Source organism: Pithys albifrons, chromosome 17 (genome assembly GCF_047495875.1).
Source record: "Pithys albifrons albifrons isolate INPA30051 chromosome 17, PitAlb_v1, whole genome shotgun sequence".
Classification (NCBI taxonomy): domain Eukaryota; kingdom Metazoa; phylum Chordata; class Aves; order Passeriformes; family Thamnophilidae; genus Pithys; species Pithys albifrons.
In genome coordinates, this window is record NC_092474.1 from 6,303,932 (window position 1) to 6,322,500 (window position 18,569).

The 18,569-nt window shown below is 45.3% G+C and overlaps 1 protein-coding gene across 1 annotated transcript in view; it reads right to left on the minus strand.

The window, feature by feature from the left end:
• KDM2B (lysine demethylase 2B) overlaps positions 1–18,569 on the minus strand; it is a 107,183-nt gene that overhangs the window by 46,128 nt on the left and 42,486 nt on the right. Inside the window, 2 exon segments of the mRNA XM_071572439.1 lie at positions 5,918–6,044; positions 12,200–12,315. Of these exon segments, the coding sequence (XP_071428540.1) occupies positions 5,918–6,044; positions 12,200–12,315 (243 nt within the window).

Here is an 18,569-nt window from a genome sequence, read left to right on the forward strand (position 1 = left end):
AATACTCATTGCTCTTCTGAGACAGGATTTCAGTTGTGCTTATTTTACAGACAACAAGACAAAACACACTGAGACTGTCAGAATTACATGCCACTGGTTTTATAATGCCATCCCTGATACACTGCAGGTACTTCTTAGGAGAATAAGGGCAAGTTTCTGAGTCTAAAGAACTATTAATCTTAATTTCCCCCTAAGAACCCCAATTGTTACCCAACTCTGTGCAAACAAGCAGTGAAAGCAGCATAAGAAAGTAGTGGCCATGGTTCTCTCAAGCACACAACTTTTCTTATTTATTAGGTACAATTTCCTTCACTAAGTGAGCAACACTGAATGCAGGCTGGCAATAGCAGGAATTTCTGTGGAAAATACAGTTAACTCTGGCAACACCCAGTTAAGTCAATGTGAATTTTATTACAGGCTGAAATGGGTACGAGATCGAGCTGCAAACAAAAACACCCTGCGAAGGAAACCGAAGTGAGACAGAAAATGGAGCGAACAATTAACGTCAAGTTCCTTTCCCAGCTCCTGGCTCTGCAGGGCAGCGGCCCTGGATTAGGGCAGCGTGAATCATGCCTAAGGAAGGATTAACGGGACATTAGCGAGAAAGCTCAGCATCCGGTTGGTTAACAGGGAGGTCAAAACAAACGCTGAGCCCAGTTCCGAGCTGGAGAATTCACCCTGATCACAGAGAGCTCCTTGTCTCGTGCAGGGTTTGTCCCAAGATATTGGTGTTATTTGTCAGCTGGGTACCAGGGATGCAACAGGTAGAGGGTCTGAGGGCAGAATGCTCAGCCCTGCACATCAAAACTCTGCAGGGCCAGGTCAGCTCGGTGTGTTGCTGTCCCTGAGATGGGAATTGGCCACTTCATGTTCTCAGGGCTCTGCCACAGGCCCTGGGACAATCCAGCATCTCTGTACACTCCACTCCTTCAGTCCCGCCTGCATTTTCCTCAAAACCAAAATGGCCATGAAATGACTCCTGAAAGGAAAGTTTGAGCTGAAATGCCTGTGAAAAAATGGCAGTCACAGAAAAACACCAGCAAGGCTTGATTGCAGCCAAATCCAGGGGGCAGGGGAACTTCCTCCCTCCAAAAAAGCCTCCTCATGAAATACAGAACAGACTATTTTGTGTGCTGAGGTGGTGGCATCAACACCCCAAAGCGGCTCCTCCTCTCTGCTCTGTGCTAATACACCCCCATGCTCCTCTTGGAAAAATAAACAGGATTAGAAAATATCTTAGCCAGAACATCTAAAACCCACTCAGTTATCCAACCTTTATTTCACACTGGTTTTGCCTTTGTCCACAGTAGCCAGCACACGTACCCACCTCAAAGGCTACATAATCAGCTTATGTCATTCTCCCATTTTACAACTGAGGAAACAGATGCTTGGGAGAAAGCACGACTTGCTCATTGTCACACATCAAATCTAGGGAAAAACCAGGAATCGGAATCCAGGCTCTGGGATCCAGTGCTGGAGCCCCTTCTCTAAGCCACACTGCCTTGGTGAGCTGTTTTACAACTGGCTGAGGCACAAAGCTCAGCCTAGATGGGAGAAAATGCCAGTGATGTGGCATCAAACAGGAGGGTGAAAGCAGAGACACGTCCCTCCACCACCAGGACAGTGTCATTAACAGAAAGTGGCATAAATCTGCACAAAGAAAACCATGTTTCTGTCCTCCTGTGCTGTGGCTCTGCTGAACAGGAACTAATGGCTGTAACTGGGGCAAATCACAAGCGTAAATAAGGCCTGCAGAAAGCGATGGAGATCACGTTGTGGAGGTGTGAATAATTTACTGCCAGCAGTGCTACGAGAGAACTGCTTCCAAGGGACATCTCCACTTTTTGTCTCTTGCTCTAATCTGTGGAAACAAAAGGCAGGAGAGGAGGGAACACCAAGGCATTCTGGGGGCCTATTCCCATGGGAAACAAGCCCAGGGTGGGGGGGGGGGCTGCAATTCCACTCTGCCAGCTGCCACCGCGTCCCTGCCACCGGCTGTCAGCTGTGCCTGCCACACCTGGGCATGGGCACCCAACACCACTCACACCCGACCCCAGAACAAATCAGCCTCCTGTTCCCTAAGCCTGGCAGTCAGTTACCTGCTGCCTTGGCTGAATGTGCCTTTGGGGACAGGGCTTGCTGCTAACCTGGAGTGTGCCAGCCTATTCTGGAGCACCAGGGGATTACAGGGCGGGTGCACCAGCAGATTAAGAGCAGGCTGCTTTCAAAACACAGCAACACAGTCTGCTGCTAATCTAAAAAAAAACCAAAAACAAAACAAAACAAAAAAGCACCAAGGGAATCAATAATGGAAGGAGAACTTCAAGGTAAGGGAGATTCAATTTTGTGTTTTCAAGTGTTTTGTTGTAATGTAACGTGCCACAATTTTTATTTATTCATTTCAATGAAAACAGTGTCTGACAGAGTTACTGTGCTCTGAGCTGGGGCCCTGCATAAGCATAATCTGCAGTTGCTTTGTTGAGAAGTGTATTTTAAGCACTGTATTACCAGGGTTCCACCGACTGGGAGGTTTGGGGTTTATAAAGTCTCTCTGTGAGAAACAGCTCCTGTGAAGGTCAGCTGTGGTGTCTTCTGAGAAAACGCACCAGTTGAGAACCTGTTTCCAAGGGGTTATCCAGTCTGGGCTCCCACACAACTTAGTGCAAAAAGACCTTCACCCCCTTCATCTCAAAGCAGCTCATCCAAACCAGGCAGTGATCTGGCTCAGGGCAGAGGAGGAGCAGCACAGACTTGACCACAGGACAGAGAGTCACAAGTACCTTTTTGTTCTACAACAGTTCACTTCCCCCTGTGCTTTTGGGCAACTCACTCAACTTTCCCCACTGTTATCCACTTGAACAAAAAGAATAATTATACACAGTTTCTTTCCTTGCTGAAAAACACCTTGCTGTGTTACAGAACTTTATGGAAGGGATGGGGGTGAGGTATAATTATGAAATCTTTCTAAACTCTTTACAACAGTGTAGTATCTACCCTGCCTTCCCAGCTCCAATCCCTGACACTGTGGCTTGGAAGCAGCAGTTGTGATCAGTCTGCTGAAGACAGGAGTGACATTTTCATTTGCAGAAAACACCCTGAGCATACTGGAAATGTAACACTGCACAGAGCACCCCACACAGGAACCACTCAGAGAATTCCAGGACCTGTCCATCATAAGCAAATCTATTCTATCCCCTGAGAGGAGGAAGGGGATAAAAAAAGACATGGCTCCTTCACCATGCCAGAGGGCATATTCTCTCTATCCATCAGGCTTAACACACAGTTAGAGCCACCCTGTTAAAATTTTAGCAATGGGAATCTTAAAAGCTGCAGGCTACAGAGAAATCATGTCTCTGATAGCCCAGGATCTTCTCCCAATTACTCTCTGTCAGTTCAGACTCGAGATCCCTATCTCACTGAAGGTCAATTGTGGTTGAAAACATCCAGCACAGACTCATTCATGATAACAGTGCAAATAATGAAGACATATCCACCCTGAACAGCACATGTTCAAACCCAAACAGGGTCCCTCCTGATTCCAGCTGGCAGGACAAGTGCCACAGTTGAGAGGGACAAGGAAAAGGGAAAAGGGAAAGCCATGGTGTGCTTAGAGCAGCCTGTGAGTGCTGCCACGTCATCATTCCCCAAAGTGTTTGCCCTTCTGGGAGAGCTCTGAGCAGGAACAGCCTCACACACTCACAAGGAGGACACAGCCTGAAAATCCATCCCCAGCTGCAGATGGGCAAGGAAGCCACAGCCATCGTCTTCCACCTCATTTACAGCTGGACTCACAGTTTTATTTAGGGAGTGGGAAAGAGGTTTCAGCCCTTCCTCCACAGAGGTGGGTTTTTCCCTGTCTGAAGTTTTGTGAGTGGAGACATTCAGAAAACAGAAATACAAAGAGTAAAACAGATTGCTACAGTGGCACACAAATATGGGGACAGAGAGATATCACAACACAACCACAGCAGCACACTGAGAAAGTCACTCTGAATTCAGCAACCTCCACATCAAAGCAAATAAATCCCATGTAATAAAAACACAGCAGGAAAAGTCTAAAGATATCCTTAAAACAGAGCTGCTGCTGAAATCAGTTCTCTGTGTTCTCCAAAGATTTCTTTATCAACACAGCATTTTTTAAAGCAGAACAGAACTCTACCAGTCTGTGAAAATCATGTCCTGGTGAATCTGAGACCTTGGGCAGCACCTGCACTCTCTCTGGTCCGTGTCTCCTCCTCAGCTCACAACCACCTTCCCAGTCCCTGAGACCCACTACCATCACTGGGCCAGAAGCTGCACAAGAAAACAGAGCAGCACAACCCAAGGATGAAAAATAGCCAGTTCTAGCACCCAAAAGGAAAGGTAGGAAGCAGACATTTAGAACAAAATTATGTCAAAGACAGTATTTTTAGGAAGTAGAAGAAACATTAATATTATTCAAGAGAAATTTCTGAAAATGAATACAAGGATGTGAAGAATTTTTTTCTTAAACCAAGGACAGAAGACAATTGAATCTACTGAGGGGTTTGAGGAGAAGTTAAGTACTTTGCTTCATTACTCTTTAAAAAGAATAATGGGAAATTCTTCATCAAGGGATACTCCCTGATGGAAAATCAAGAAATTGCTTGCAGGTAGAGAAGTCCCTAAGGAAGAGACAATTTAGGGACCTTAATAGCTCTAAAGGAAAGCTTAAAAACAAAGAGACAAGGTTTGGAACACTGACCTCATTTGGGTGTCCCATCCCTCAGCAGGTGAATATTAAGATACAGACAGCACAGAAGAAACCAGTTTAACTCAAGGATGTGCACTTGAGCTCTCCTGAGCTAAAATGTGCAGCACCCAAATCCCCAGTGACCCCAAGAAACATCGCTGGCCTATCTCCACAGACTATTGGCTTCCTTGAGTCATTCTTGGTCAGTAAAACTCACTGGAGAGTGACATCTGCCCATAACTTCTTCAGTCCCTTGTAGTAAGAATCATGCTCTAGGTGAACATTTCCCTCCTCTGTCCAGGCCTGGGGCAGTGCCAGCCATGCCAGGTTCACTCTGAGTGGCTCCTCAGGGAGCAGGAGGACAGAAATACTTTAGTCCTCCTCCACATCAACACGTACCAGTTAAGGTTTAGCTGCTGCTTGTGCTATTTTGGGCTATTCTGTGCTTAAAAGCAGGGAGCCAACATGGCCCAGGGCCTTGTTCCATCTGAGGGAGGGAAAGGAAGGCAGTTCAGCAAGGCAACAACTGGAACTGTCACACAGTGATGCAAAGCTCACAGCAGTGCCAAGGTAATGCTCTCCTGCTTCAGGCACATCTGTCTCTGCTCTGGCCCATTTTCAGCTCCTGCTGTAAAGGTTTCTTTGACCTCCCTGCACTTGGGTTATAGATCATGGAGATTTGTGTAGGTGTTTTCTTGGGTTTGTTATTCTGCAGAACCAGAAGCCAGTCACCAGGGAGAAAGAATTACAGCAGAGCTCAAGGAAAAGAGAAAGAAGGCAGGTTGAGTGACCACAACACATTCTGCAGAGGAGACACTCTATAAAAGGACTCAATATCCACCCCACCAGAGCACATTTGCAATACACACAGTTCTGGCTACAGAGGAACTGTGCCAAACACAGCAGTAAATCCTCAACTGTTTGGCAGATCATCTCAACACAAACATTACTGAAACCAAGGAACAAATGCATCCAAAAAATATTCTTCTAGGATCCACTTGCTAAGGGAATGCTCAAGAAATGTAATTCAAAGTAGGTTGGTACTTCTTGGAAATGCTTAAGAGTCAAAAATCTCCATCAGCCCAAAATAAAAAACCCAGTTCATTAGAATTAGTGCAGTTCTCCAGTTCAATTTATAATCTGCTCTGCAGACACCAAAGCAGAAACCAGCCCCAGTTGTGAACATTCCTGCAAGGCTTCACTCACCAATTAACATTGATTCCCTCTGGTACTCCTTGCTGAGGTGGCAGCGCTGGGTCACACAGGACACGTATCTCTCCAGGACATACCAGCACATCTCATAGTAGAAAGGATAGCGGAACTTGGCGTGCACCTGCAGGCAAGAGCCACACACACCGTCAGTCCAGGGCAGGGCAGGGAGGGGGCAGCCCCAGGGCCATCAGCAGTGCCAGGGTGCTCTCAGGAGCACAGCCAGTGTGCAGGGAGGGAGGGTGGGATGCCTCCAGCATACGCAATGAGGAGCCAGCCTGCCTGCCTGCCTGCCTGCCTGCCACCACAGCATCATTTCTTGGTTCACTAATTTGTATCCTCTTGGGCTGCTGGGAGAGGAGAGGGTTTGTGTTCCTGTGAAATCAGCAAACTGATGGATGGCCCCTACGGAATTATTTACCTGCTGCATAAACACAGGGTGGTCACGTACAGATGTCAGTCACTAAAACTCAAAATAAAGGTGTGGGGTTTCATCCCCTAAATACCAGCACAGGGTTTTTATCAGAATGGCAACATTCCCTAAGTGAGTCAAGCAGGAAATACATCTTTTTCGACTGTGGTTGTCACAACAATTTGATTAAACAAATGAACACATAAATTCTTGATTACTGATAACTACACATTGAAGTAGAATCTCTTATGTGGTTTACACTGAGTGTTTTGGCAGCAAGTTAGGTTTGCCACAGACAGAATAAGGATAGAAAAGCAGGATTTTGAAAAGAGATCCTGACAAGCTGAACACTTTTTCTTACATCTCAGACCTGTTGTTCTCACACAAAAAGCTTAAAACTCCAACACTGGGCATTTTTGAGAGAATTTCAGACTCAGAAGAAAACGAATTGTGTTTCCTTCCTTCCCAAAATAGTTTCCTATCTCTGGGAGGTCACTGTACCAAAGAAGAACCTGGGTAGCTCCTAAAATGCAGGAGGATTTGTGTAGTTGTTGTGACTTGTCAAAAACGGATGCCATGCATCTTGCATGCACTTGTGCTCACACTGTCCACCTCTCTCTCCTGGGGGCACAGAGCTCTGCATTTTGCAAACTCACAGGCAGGCACAGCTCTGGGATTGCAGCAGCTGCTTTAGAACAGTCTCTGCATATCAATCTCTGCCCCAGCCAGAGGTGTCACCCACCTTCAGTGAAAAGCTGCACTGCACCACAAAGGAGGAAAAAAAACCCAAAACCAAAACCCCACCCCACCCCAAAACACCCAAAAGCCTGAAGTCTGAACAGAACCACTAACCCAGCACCTGGAAACTCAGACTGAGCCCTGCCCAAACATCTGTGGGGTGATCAAAGCACCCACTTGAGCAGGTCACTGACTTACTGCAATGTCCACATTTGAGAACTGTGCCCAAGGTGCACACCCAAAGAACTCGCCTCTGTTTCCAGGGCACAGGAAATGCAAACACTTTCAGTAGTAAAACAAAATGTAACAGATACACTGTATTGTCCCACTAATTGTATCACAGGGTCGGATTTGAATACTCCAGGGCAATTCCCAAAAGTTAAGATCTTAAATTCAACACAAACACAGCTGGCAAATCTGAATTCCAGGATCGTGAATCCAGCAATGCTGCACCTTTCCAGATGTTCCCCTGTGCTGGTTCTCACAGAGCACACACACCCAAACAAGAAGGGAAAGAAGAAAAGGGAAAAAAAGCCCAAACAACAACCCCCTAAATGTAAGAACATTTAACCCCAGGGCCTTTTTGCATCGGAGACAATCTTTCCTTTGGTTTAGTTATTTGTCATAAAGAAGAGATCAAGTCACTTATCACTATTAGGGAACACAGGGGAAATTAGCCATGCTAAAATATATGCTTAATAAAGGAACTCAAATTTTTCCAAGAGAGCACTGCAGGAAACAAAATTTGCAAAGAATTGACTTACAAACAGGAGCCGCCTTCCACCCCTCAGCCTTCAAAAGGTTTGCAGCCACATGCCTGGGGATATTAAAGACATCATTGCTCAACATTTGTTGACAGATTCTGAGCTTCACCAAATTTAGTTGTTACCAATGTTAATTCAATGTGAAAGACAAGGCAGTAATGCATGCAGTGCTCCCATTATGTATATCAATCTTTAATATTCAATTTGAGTTCCTAATTGCCTCGCTCTCCATCTTCCAACCCACAGCAAATCCCTCCATGCTCTGCAATCCACAGCTTGCCCAAGAAGGCTCTGCCTTCACAAACCTTCAGGAGGAAAAGCTTCTGGAGAGAGAGAGAGACTGTGCAAAGATCTACAGGGCCTTCTGCCAGTAAAGCAACTCCAACAGTGCTTTAAAAACTTTTAAGGTTTGCCTTATGGAAAAGTATAGAGGAGTATTCTCTTTATGACATCCTTGGCCATTTATTAATTATAATGGATGTGAACTGCATTATGTGCATGTCCATACTCTTTCTATTGTACACTCACAGTCAAATGAACCCTTACGGGGAGGAGGGGAGGAATAAAAGAAAGAAGGAAAGAAATTAAAAATGTTCTGTGATGAGTCTGAAGAGTAATATCTGATACAGACACTGCCAGAGGACTAAATTCCCCACCAGCAGGGAAATACACTGGATCATCTAATAGGCATTTCCAACTCTAACTTCTGTGATTAATAATTTACAATCCACTGAAAAAAATTTAATTATTCCTGTACAGCAAGAAAAAACCCTCTCTGGAATATGATCCATTTCTTCAGTTCAAAGTGAAATTATTTTAGAGACTTATATCCCTCTCTAAAACCAAAACAGAAGTCCCAAGCAAGTAAGACACAGACTTTGCTGAAGAAAGTCTTGGTCTGTTCCACAGTGCCCACTGAAATCAATACAAACTCCACTTGTGTTTGATCAATCTAATCACAATATGGAAACACAATTTATGATTATTTACCAAACAGTTAATCCAGCCACTTGCAGTGTTATCTCACATTCCAGGAAACACAATGAATGGCAAACACCACCATCTGTGAGTGACCACCTTACGTGTTTATTCGGAGTGCCCTTGTCCCTGCCCATGTTTTTAAGGCAGTTAAACTGAGATGAGCTGGGAGTGGGTCTGACACACCCCTCCCTTTCTCTGCTGCAGAGCTGCATCCCCCTCTGCCAGACTGAGTCCCTGCACAGCATCCTGCTCTGTAGCTCAACAGCTTGGCCTGTTTGCCTGCCTGTTAATTGGCCTCCAGGAAAGCCAGGCTGCAAAATGAGTCTCCACCAACTGCAAGGCTGCAGAATATTTGTTTACCTCAATTGCACATTAGGAGCTGTTTCCGACAATAGACATGTTTTTTATTACTCCTTAAAACTATTTTTAAATGGCTACAAGTCTCTTAAAAAGTCTCCCAGGGGTATGAGGAATTAAGCTAGAATAAGCATGACAAGTATATAAACTAAGCAATTTTATCAGGCTGTAAATCAGCATTACCATTTCAACCATGTATTTATTCTTGTCTGAGCTGCTAAGACAATAACAACTACACCTAGCATAAAAATGTCTCTGAATATCAGCAATCAAAGATGATTAAGCATTACATAGCAGGTTTAAACACAGTGAAACCTCCATAAAATTGCTCTGTGCAAAATGAAGAGGGGAAGCACACCTGTATTACACTTTGATTTGAGTGTGGCAAATTACTTTGTCAATCACATCATGTAATTTACTTCTGTGCTGTACACAATGGAAAGATCAATACTGATGAGAAACTCATTTGCAGTATGTTCACACTGGCAAATTTGTGTGAACTGTGTTGTGCTGAGCCTGCCAAAGAGCCAATGGCTGGATGGAATTATTTCACCAAAGAAATGACAAGATTTGATTGGTAAAGCAAATAACGTAGTACAAACCAGGATCCTGTTTCCAAACCATTTCCCCCTCATCGTTCCTGCATGACATTTTGAGGTTGGGGGGTGTTATTATTTCTAAACAGTATTGATTTCCCCCCCTTTTATCAAACTCCTGTATACCTTAGATGAACAGCTTCTGTTTTGCTTCTGTCCAGAAATTCTTGCTATTCCTCAACAGCTCACACAGTTCTGTTATTGCACATCTGCCCATGAACACAGGTTTGTGAGCACAGGGACAGGCTGTGTGACATGTTGCCAGCACACAGCAGCCTCCAAGTGCTGAAATTGCTCCTGTGAAGCAGTGGAAGCTCTGGGCTTTTGGCTTTCACTGGTGTTTGTTAAAGCATTTAACTATTTTTGCAAGGAAAATGATAAAGAACTACACAGGCTTAAAAAAAACCAAGTAAACCAAAAATGACAAGAGTAAAGGTGTGATTTGGGATTTCCAGATGTTTCAGTGTCCCTTCCCAGACAAACTGTGACAGAACATTTTTAAAGATGCTCCCAGAACCTCCCCAGGGGATCAGGATGGTACCAAATTGTAAAAGGCATTTCAGTGGGCCTGGCTGGTAAGTTCCTTAACGTTACCAAAATATTTGACTGCACAGGGAATTTTATCTCCTGGTATAAAAAGTTTAGAAGATCAAAGCTGCACCCAGTTTCCCAAGGAGAAGGACCTGGCATGAGGCACAAATGAGCAGTTACAAACCAAAGTGTGTGATCTTGGGCTGCTCAAGTCCTGTGGGAACAAAAATGCCAGCTTTTATACACCTTCAGGAAAAAGAGCATTTCCTTCCCATCCTCCCCACAGATATCAGTGGAATTAACTGATTTCTGGCACTGATCCCTCCTCCCAGTCTCCTCCATGAGAGCTGCTGTGTGCCCACCCATCCCAGCAACGACTCTGCCTCCCCTGAGCACCTGCAGGGTGTGTTTCCAGAAGGCACTGCTGCTCCTGATTTGCAGTCACTCTGAAAACCCTCCTGTGCCCAGCACTCTCCCAGGTCACTGTGAGCCCCTTCCTGCTTCTGCCACTGTAATTTTTTCCTATCCAGGTGCTTTTACACTTTCTTTAGACCTTGATGCTTTCTTGGGACACCTATTCAAAGCCAGGCTGAATCCACTCTGGCCTCTGCTCTCTGCCACGTTGCCTCTCTTCTAATTCCCCTAAATTTCAGCTTTTCTCTTCATGTCTCTGCCACTAAGAACTCATTTTTCTGCTTAATATTTCTTCTCTTCATTAAAGTCACCCCAGGAAACCAACTGCTCCCACCACTGCTGTGCAATGTGAAGATTACCAGGCCCTGCACTCCCTGTGAATTCAGGGGGGCTGGGGGAGAACACCCTTCCTCCCACTGAGCCAGATGTACTTCAGAGTAATTTATATTTGCTCAGGCCTCTGCACTCTCACTGCAAGGAGAGCAACTTGGAATAGAAACCAACTTGGAGCCAGAGCTGTGCCCTCTTGTAGGGGTGCACAACAGGGACCTGCACTGATGTCCACAATGTGTTGTTTTAAGACTATTTAGTGAAGGAGAATTGCAGTTTCCTGTCATTTTGCCAGCTCAAATCTCCATTAACAGCACAGCTGGCACCTGTGCCAGAGATGTACCAGCACTACCCCAGGGCAAGGCCTCCAAAACAGTCCCCATCTGGATCTGCACAAACCTCTGGTCTAACTTTGGGTCAGAATGCTACAATGGCCTTGCTCAGCTTTTTAAAGAGCCCACAAAAACAGTGGTACTTTCTTCAGGCTCTGCTGCCTTATGGAACTGCACAGGACATGATGACTCTGTGCCCTGTTCATTAACCAAGGATAAAATTTTCAATGGAGAGGAGGCACAGTAACCTCCAACCTTCCCATCAGGTGGGTGCTACAGCCAGATGAGCATCACCACGTTCAGATTAATGTCTCACCCCAGGCTCTTTGTTCCAAGAGATTCTTGCATAGTATTGAGTCACTGTGGAAGAAAATCCTGCCAATGACAGAAGTCATTTCACACACAACTTCTGTGCAGCTTTGTCAGTTCAGCTGTGGGCAGCAGAACCATCCCAGTGCCATCAGTTCTCCAGGCTCAGGCATCCCAGTGAGAGGATAAGCAGGGGGTTGCCAGAAATCCTTGTACAAAGGTCTGTGAAGTGCAGTATGTTTTTGTGCACAAGGGAAGGTGTTTTATGAAAGTTTAACAGGCAGACAAAAGACACAGAAGGGACACATCTGTAGGAAGCAGGGAAAAATAGATGAGTAAATCCCACTAAAAATAAACCAACATTTGAAAGTCTCATTACTTCATGTTTACCTCTTGTTTCAACGACTCTGACACGGAGATCCTGTCAGTTGTTGTTTGTCAGGAGGGAATACGAGGGAGAGACTATGACAGTCCCAGAGAACTGCTCAGTTAAAAAGAGAATCAAGAATCCTTACCCTTGTTCTGTCCTCAATTTCATAGATGCGAAGCTGCATGGGAACATTAAAGCTATGCAGGATATTTCCACCAAACACCAGAGAATCTACTGGAGTATAAACCGCGTGTATCCACCCTAGAGAGGGAAAGCAGAGAACTGAGAATGCCTCGTGCTATGTAGTGTTACAGAGCAATTCATCATCAAACTTTAACACCCCCCTGAGCCCCACCGTGCAGGGCATGAGAGGGTGGAGCAGTGAAAGGTTAAATGGGGTGCTGACAGCCCCACTTCAGGCCTAGTCACGGCAGAAGGGCATCCTGTGACGTGCAGCCTTAACCCCTCTGTAAATTGGGTTCTTCTCCTTATTCACCCAACAGTGACAGTGTTTGCTGAGCACACGCAGGCTTGTGACTCAACCACATCCATGACTAAGAAGTAAATTCAGTCTGTTTGATACACTCAGGCTCTCAGATATATCTACTGGCACCCCCTGCAAACCATGTCAGCTGTGCTGGTGGGCAAGGGCTGTGCCACTGGACTGAGGCACAGCAAACCTTCACCCCAGCACCAGAATATACATCTTCAGATGTCAGAAAGGTCAAATGACCAGCCCTCCTTCAGAGGGGAAAGTTTCATCTCCTCTGAACAACTTCCTGAAGTCACTGAGAAATCTTTTTTTCACTGGAAGCCCGAGTTTAGGGATTTAACATTTCTAGTACTGGAGCTGATAAGACTGTCCTGATCTGATCCTGCAAGGGACTGAATTCATTCCACAGGCTCCAAAGAATCTTCTATCACAATGAAAATCCAGGCATAGCAATTCAGGCAGCCACACATCAGCTCTTCTGCCTCTGCATTGTTTGCTTGGCCTGCCAGGAGCAGCAGCTCTGGCTATGCAAGACTGTAGCCTCTGATCTCTGCAGTGAAAAAGGAATTGATCCTGCTAATGATCTGGGACCCACAGAGACCTGGCACTTTTTTCCCCCCTCTTTTTTAATGAAAAGCATTACAATTTATAAACCAGCAGACAGCAAAGCAACATGGGGGGCAGTCAATTTTCTCCTGACTGTGCAGTACTTTCCATTAAAGCTATGGCAGCTTTCCTTCACTTCCAGATCAGTGAGGGAGCAGGAAAATGCCATTCAGCCTAGAGGGTTCTCCAGCCAGCAGCCTCAAAAGTGCTCCTCCACAACAATCTTTCAACCATAAAGGCCTGCAAGGCTCTAGAAGTCCTTGAGCCACAGCAGATGGCATAACTGGGGCTTTCATTTATTAGTAGGACAGAAATAGGAAGGAGAAGAAATCAGCACTAGAATTTTCCCCCTGGAAACACAAGCCCATCCCTCTGGACACATTATTTTTCTGAATTTCAGAATCACAGAGTTGTAGAGGTTTGGAAGGGACCTCTGGAGGTCCAACCCCCTGCATGAGCAGGACCACCCAGAGCCAGCTGCACAGAACTGTGTCCAGATGGCTCTTCAGTCTCTCCTCGGGTGGAGACTCCACAGCCCCTCTGGGCAACCTGTGCCAGGGCTGAGACAGCCCCAGGTCTGCTCCACACGCTGAATGTGACGCACACAGAGCCAGCAGGTGGCTCATGGCTCTGGCAGCTCATGGAATTACTGCATCCCTCCTGCTCCACTCAGGATCATTTCAGCTGCAGAGTCACTCACAATGATCCAGCCTGTTTATTGCTTCCAAATCAAGAACAACCAACTAGAGAGGAATTTTGTTGTCATGTAAGGGTTGGGTGGCAACTACACAGATCAACACCATAAAAGCTTCACAGCTGAAGGAGTTCAGAACCTCACATAAAATACACCACTCTGCACTAAGAGCAAACTACTAGAAAAATAACTAATCTTCTTGATCCAGTCTTTGGCAAGGAGAACAGCTCCAAGGCCAAAGAAGTGTCCCAGCCATGAGAAACCCTCAACAGAAAGATTAACAAACACTAATATAGTTAGAACATCTATTGCTACAAAGCTGCTACAGGTGCAAAATGAAAGTCTTTCTGAAAGTATCCAAGACAACCTCTGGTTCTGTGGATAATGTCTTTAATTCCATAGCTGTATTTAAAGGACTAATAATCTTACCAACATTAGTACCTTCAACTCCCAGTATCTGAAGTAACTAAACACAAAGCCCTTCAAGATGCAAGTATTTCTAACAACAAGACTGAAAACAGTGCTGTTAATGACACAGTTCTCAATAAAAAGACTCTGTAATATTGTAGCATGAAAATCCTTCAGAGCTGGGGAAATACAAATAACCCAGAGACCAAGCAACAAACTCAAAATCATTAACTGTAAAGTCCTGGTAAGTAAAGATCCTACCAAAGCAGGGAGCAGGATAAGATTTCCAGGCACAGCTCAGGGATGGGTGTGGATGATGCCTGTGGGTACCATCCCTCCCCTGCTGGGCACAGAGCTGAGTCCTGGGGAATCCCAGCTCTCCAGCAGCTGGTGGGCTCCCACATGCAGGATCCAGCTCACAGCCCCTCTGCCAGCTGCAGAACACAGCCCTGTCAGAGCAGTCACCTGCACATAAAATAGATTTTGGCCACTCAGCTGTACAGGGTGTTTCAGTCACACTATCCCAAAATAGCTGCCACTTGGCCTGAGGAATGGCCGTGCTTAATTGACACTGCAGAGCAGCAGGAGGTGGATGCCAGGGACACAGGGCAGGATGGGCAAGGGGAGACACAAAAGGTGGGAGAACTGACAAGGTAGGTAATCCCAGGAAGATTGGCACAGATGTTACAAAGATAAAAAACCACCTTAAAATCTCCTGTTCTATTATTAACAAGGCTGTGTACAGAATAAAACTGGAGGCCAGCAGCAGAGAAGTCGAAGTAGGAGGAAACAGGGATGAGCAGAAAACAGGAAACAGTTTCCATCAGGGTAATATATTGTGGAAATGAGCTCTGAGAACAGAGAAGCTTGGATGGCACATTCAATCCATTCCCACAGCTTAGATACAGCACGACCCAGAAATAAACTGAGGAGGATGAATGTTCATTGTGACCATTTGCAAACAAGAACACCCATCTTCTCAGCTTCCCAATTAACAAGGTGTTTAAAGAAGAAGATAAACCACCAAAACAGGAGCATTCTGCATCTATGTGTGAGACAGAAGGGCAGCCAAGGGGTTTGCTTTAGCACCATCCCCATCTCTACAGCCCCTGCCTCATCCTCACCTGTGTCAGTGCTGCTCATCAGAGGAACTGACAGGTCTGTGGATATGTGTGATCACATCACTCTGTGCTGAACAGCCTGTCATGTCTGTTCAGGGCTGTCTGACCTCCAGCTCTCACGGCACAAACTGCCTCACAGCTCCCAGTACAGACCCCTCTGGACTGAGCTCATCATTCTCTCCTCAGAGACTCTTTCTGCTGCTTGCACAGTCCCTGGCACTGCTGCACAGCCCTCTGTGTCATGGCTTAGTGCAAGGCAGGAGGGAACATCTCACCTCTTGGCCACTGCCTCAAACACTGTAACATTCTCAGGAAAAAAAAAGAAAGCAACATAGAGTAAAATGCCACAAATGTAATTTTATCCTTAATGCTAAAAAAAAAAGCACTGGAGCAATATGAGAACAAATGGATCAAGAACTGAAAAAGTCAAAAGTCAGTGGAATAAGATATTGCTAATTTCTGGCTGAAAGCCACAAACAAAAGCACCTGCTAAATATCACCTAAAGCTACAATAAAATCCTACAGAAGAAGGACATACACTGTGACTTCAAGGACTAGTCAAGAACGAGAAAACTTCCTAGTGCAGAACCACCCCCAAACCAGCCTGTGCTGAGGGCAGGGATGAGGCAGTGCAGGTGACCCAGCACACCCCACACCCAGCACAGGCTCAGCCAGGGGGGCCCAGGGGGTGGGAATGCAGGCACTGCTCACTCATGGCTCGCAGCCCTCAGGTCAAGCCTCAGCAAGAATCCCATCCACTTACAGTTCAATGTTTCTTATTTCAGTTTTTGGAGATCAACAAGTGCTTTTTCCTTCCCCAAACAATCCTAGTTTACAAAGCCAAGCCAACACTGAGCAGGAATTCTATTCAGGAGGCTCAGAAATGCTCTCAGCTGATTTACAGTTATGAATTATTCCACCACTCCTAGGATACTTGAATATTTAGATGTTATCATGTCTAGTAAATCAAGAAGGTAAAATTAACAGTAACAAACGTTTTTCTGAACAGTTAAAAGAAAGATATGATCTCATTATCTTTCAAATTTTATAAAACAAGTATTATTAAATACTGCAAACTTGTTAGAAGATTTCAGTGGGCTGCAGATTCCTACTCAAGGATGCAATCATCCATCTGAGAGTAATGAAAAAGAATATTAACTTATAAAGCTATGGGGCAAACAGCCTACAAGCTCCAAGCCAAAACCATGGTGCATCTGTTTCCATTAGTAACTGAACAGATATTTTCCTTTGTGATAAAGAAGTCACACACATTTCCCTGCAATTCTACAGCAATTTGGGGCGGAAGAGATGAAATATGTACATCTCAAAAATAACAAAAATAAGAAGTGACTAAAGAGATAAGCTGAGAGTGGGCACTGCCAGCAAATGAAATGCTGCTTCACTCATCTCAAAGGAAGAGTGACTATGTCATCACAGTGCCCACAGCCAAACACATCAAGGAAAGATCATGTGTACATTTTTGAAGTTAAAAAATTACTAGTTTTGCCTTGCTAGTACAAGTAATACAGCAACTCTCAATCTTAAATCTCTTGTAAGAATTAGGCAGAGCACTGCACCAGGAATAGAACCAAAATCCAACATTATGCTGTCATCTTCCATCTGAAGGCAGACACTCAAGGCAAAAACCCTCCCCTTTGATCCTCTCCAGATCCTCATCCCTCGGTGCTCCCCAGAGCTCAGGAGTGGAGCTTCCATTCATGTCAGTGGAATCTCACAGAATGGGAAATGCTAAACAGCCACCAGAAAGAGCCAGGCAGCTCTGCAGCCCCAGCACAACACCCTGCAAAAAATTTACCAGCCAGATTTTAATAGCCTGTCATTCTCCTTGCTACAAAGCCTCTGTGCCACCTTCTGGCCCCATCACACAATCATCCATCACACTCTGCCTGGCACAGCAGAGGTGACCTGAGACTGCACACTCCTAACAGGCAGAATCCCACTGTTATCCCCAGAGACAGCACCTGAAACGCTTTGAACCCTTGCAAAGAGATGCCCACAGAACATCTCTCTCTGTCCACTTCCCTTCCCAAAAACATTCATCGGAGAAAGGCCATTATTTCTGCATTTGACTGGAAATAAGAACTTTGGAGCACTCTCAGGTTGCCATAATAACCACCACAACCAGCAAGAATATTTTGTTAAGACTGTGGCTCATTCTTCAGCTCTTGAGAAATTGAGAGAGACTCTACCAGCATGTTTCCATGCCAAAGGCCCCAAAGTGCAGCATAAAGAACATAATAAAAATATAGTAAAACACACAGCTTAGTCCTCAGTGGAATGCTGCCAGCTCCAGGGTGGAACACAACTGCTGTAATACTGCACACAGCAACACGAGGGAGAGGGTGGAAGAGGAACCAGGAAGGAACATCATCCACTTGACAGTAAGTCACCCTGCCTGGATTTTCATCATAGGAATGTGGAATACACCAGCAGTGCAGAAGTCTCCTACAACATCTAACAGCAGTCCAGCCCCTCACCTGTTCCATGTACTCCATGTATTTAAAGCACACTGAGATCAGCAGAGTCAACCCACATCACACTTGCTCATGAGCCCACGGGCTGTGACCAGTGGCAGAGCCCAGAAAAAGGAGGTGAGAGGATCATCAGATCAACAGATCAACCCTCTCCTCCCAAAGGAACCAAACCCAGGATGTTCGCAAACTTTCTGAGACCAATCGCACCACAGACCCTGCAATCAACTCCTATCCACAGTAAGTGTGGCAAGTGCCTCAGAGGTCAGCAAAACTGGTCTTCTCAAACAGGGAGAAAATCCAGGTTTGTCCATGTTCTAGCAGACAATGTTATCAGTAACACTCCAGAACTGGCTCAAATTCACCTTTCCAAGACATGTACTGGTTACACTCTGACTTCACAATGTTAACAAGCACAAACACTGCAAGGCAAACCTTCCACAACACATCACAAGCTGGCTGGGTTTGTATGCACCAATTCTGCATGTGCAAACTCTCCTGGATTTGAAGTGCAAGTGTCTGCACCAGACACACGCATGAAAGAAAAGGTCATTTTCTGAGAGAGAGGCCTGGCAAGGAACTGAGAAAAAAATCAAACTTCATATACTTCAAACTACTTGAAAATCTTTTTTGTAGAGGACAACAGGGAAGGAGAAAGACAACATCCATGTCACGGGTCCATCAATCAAAATGACACAATC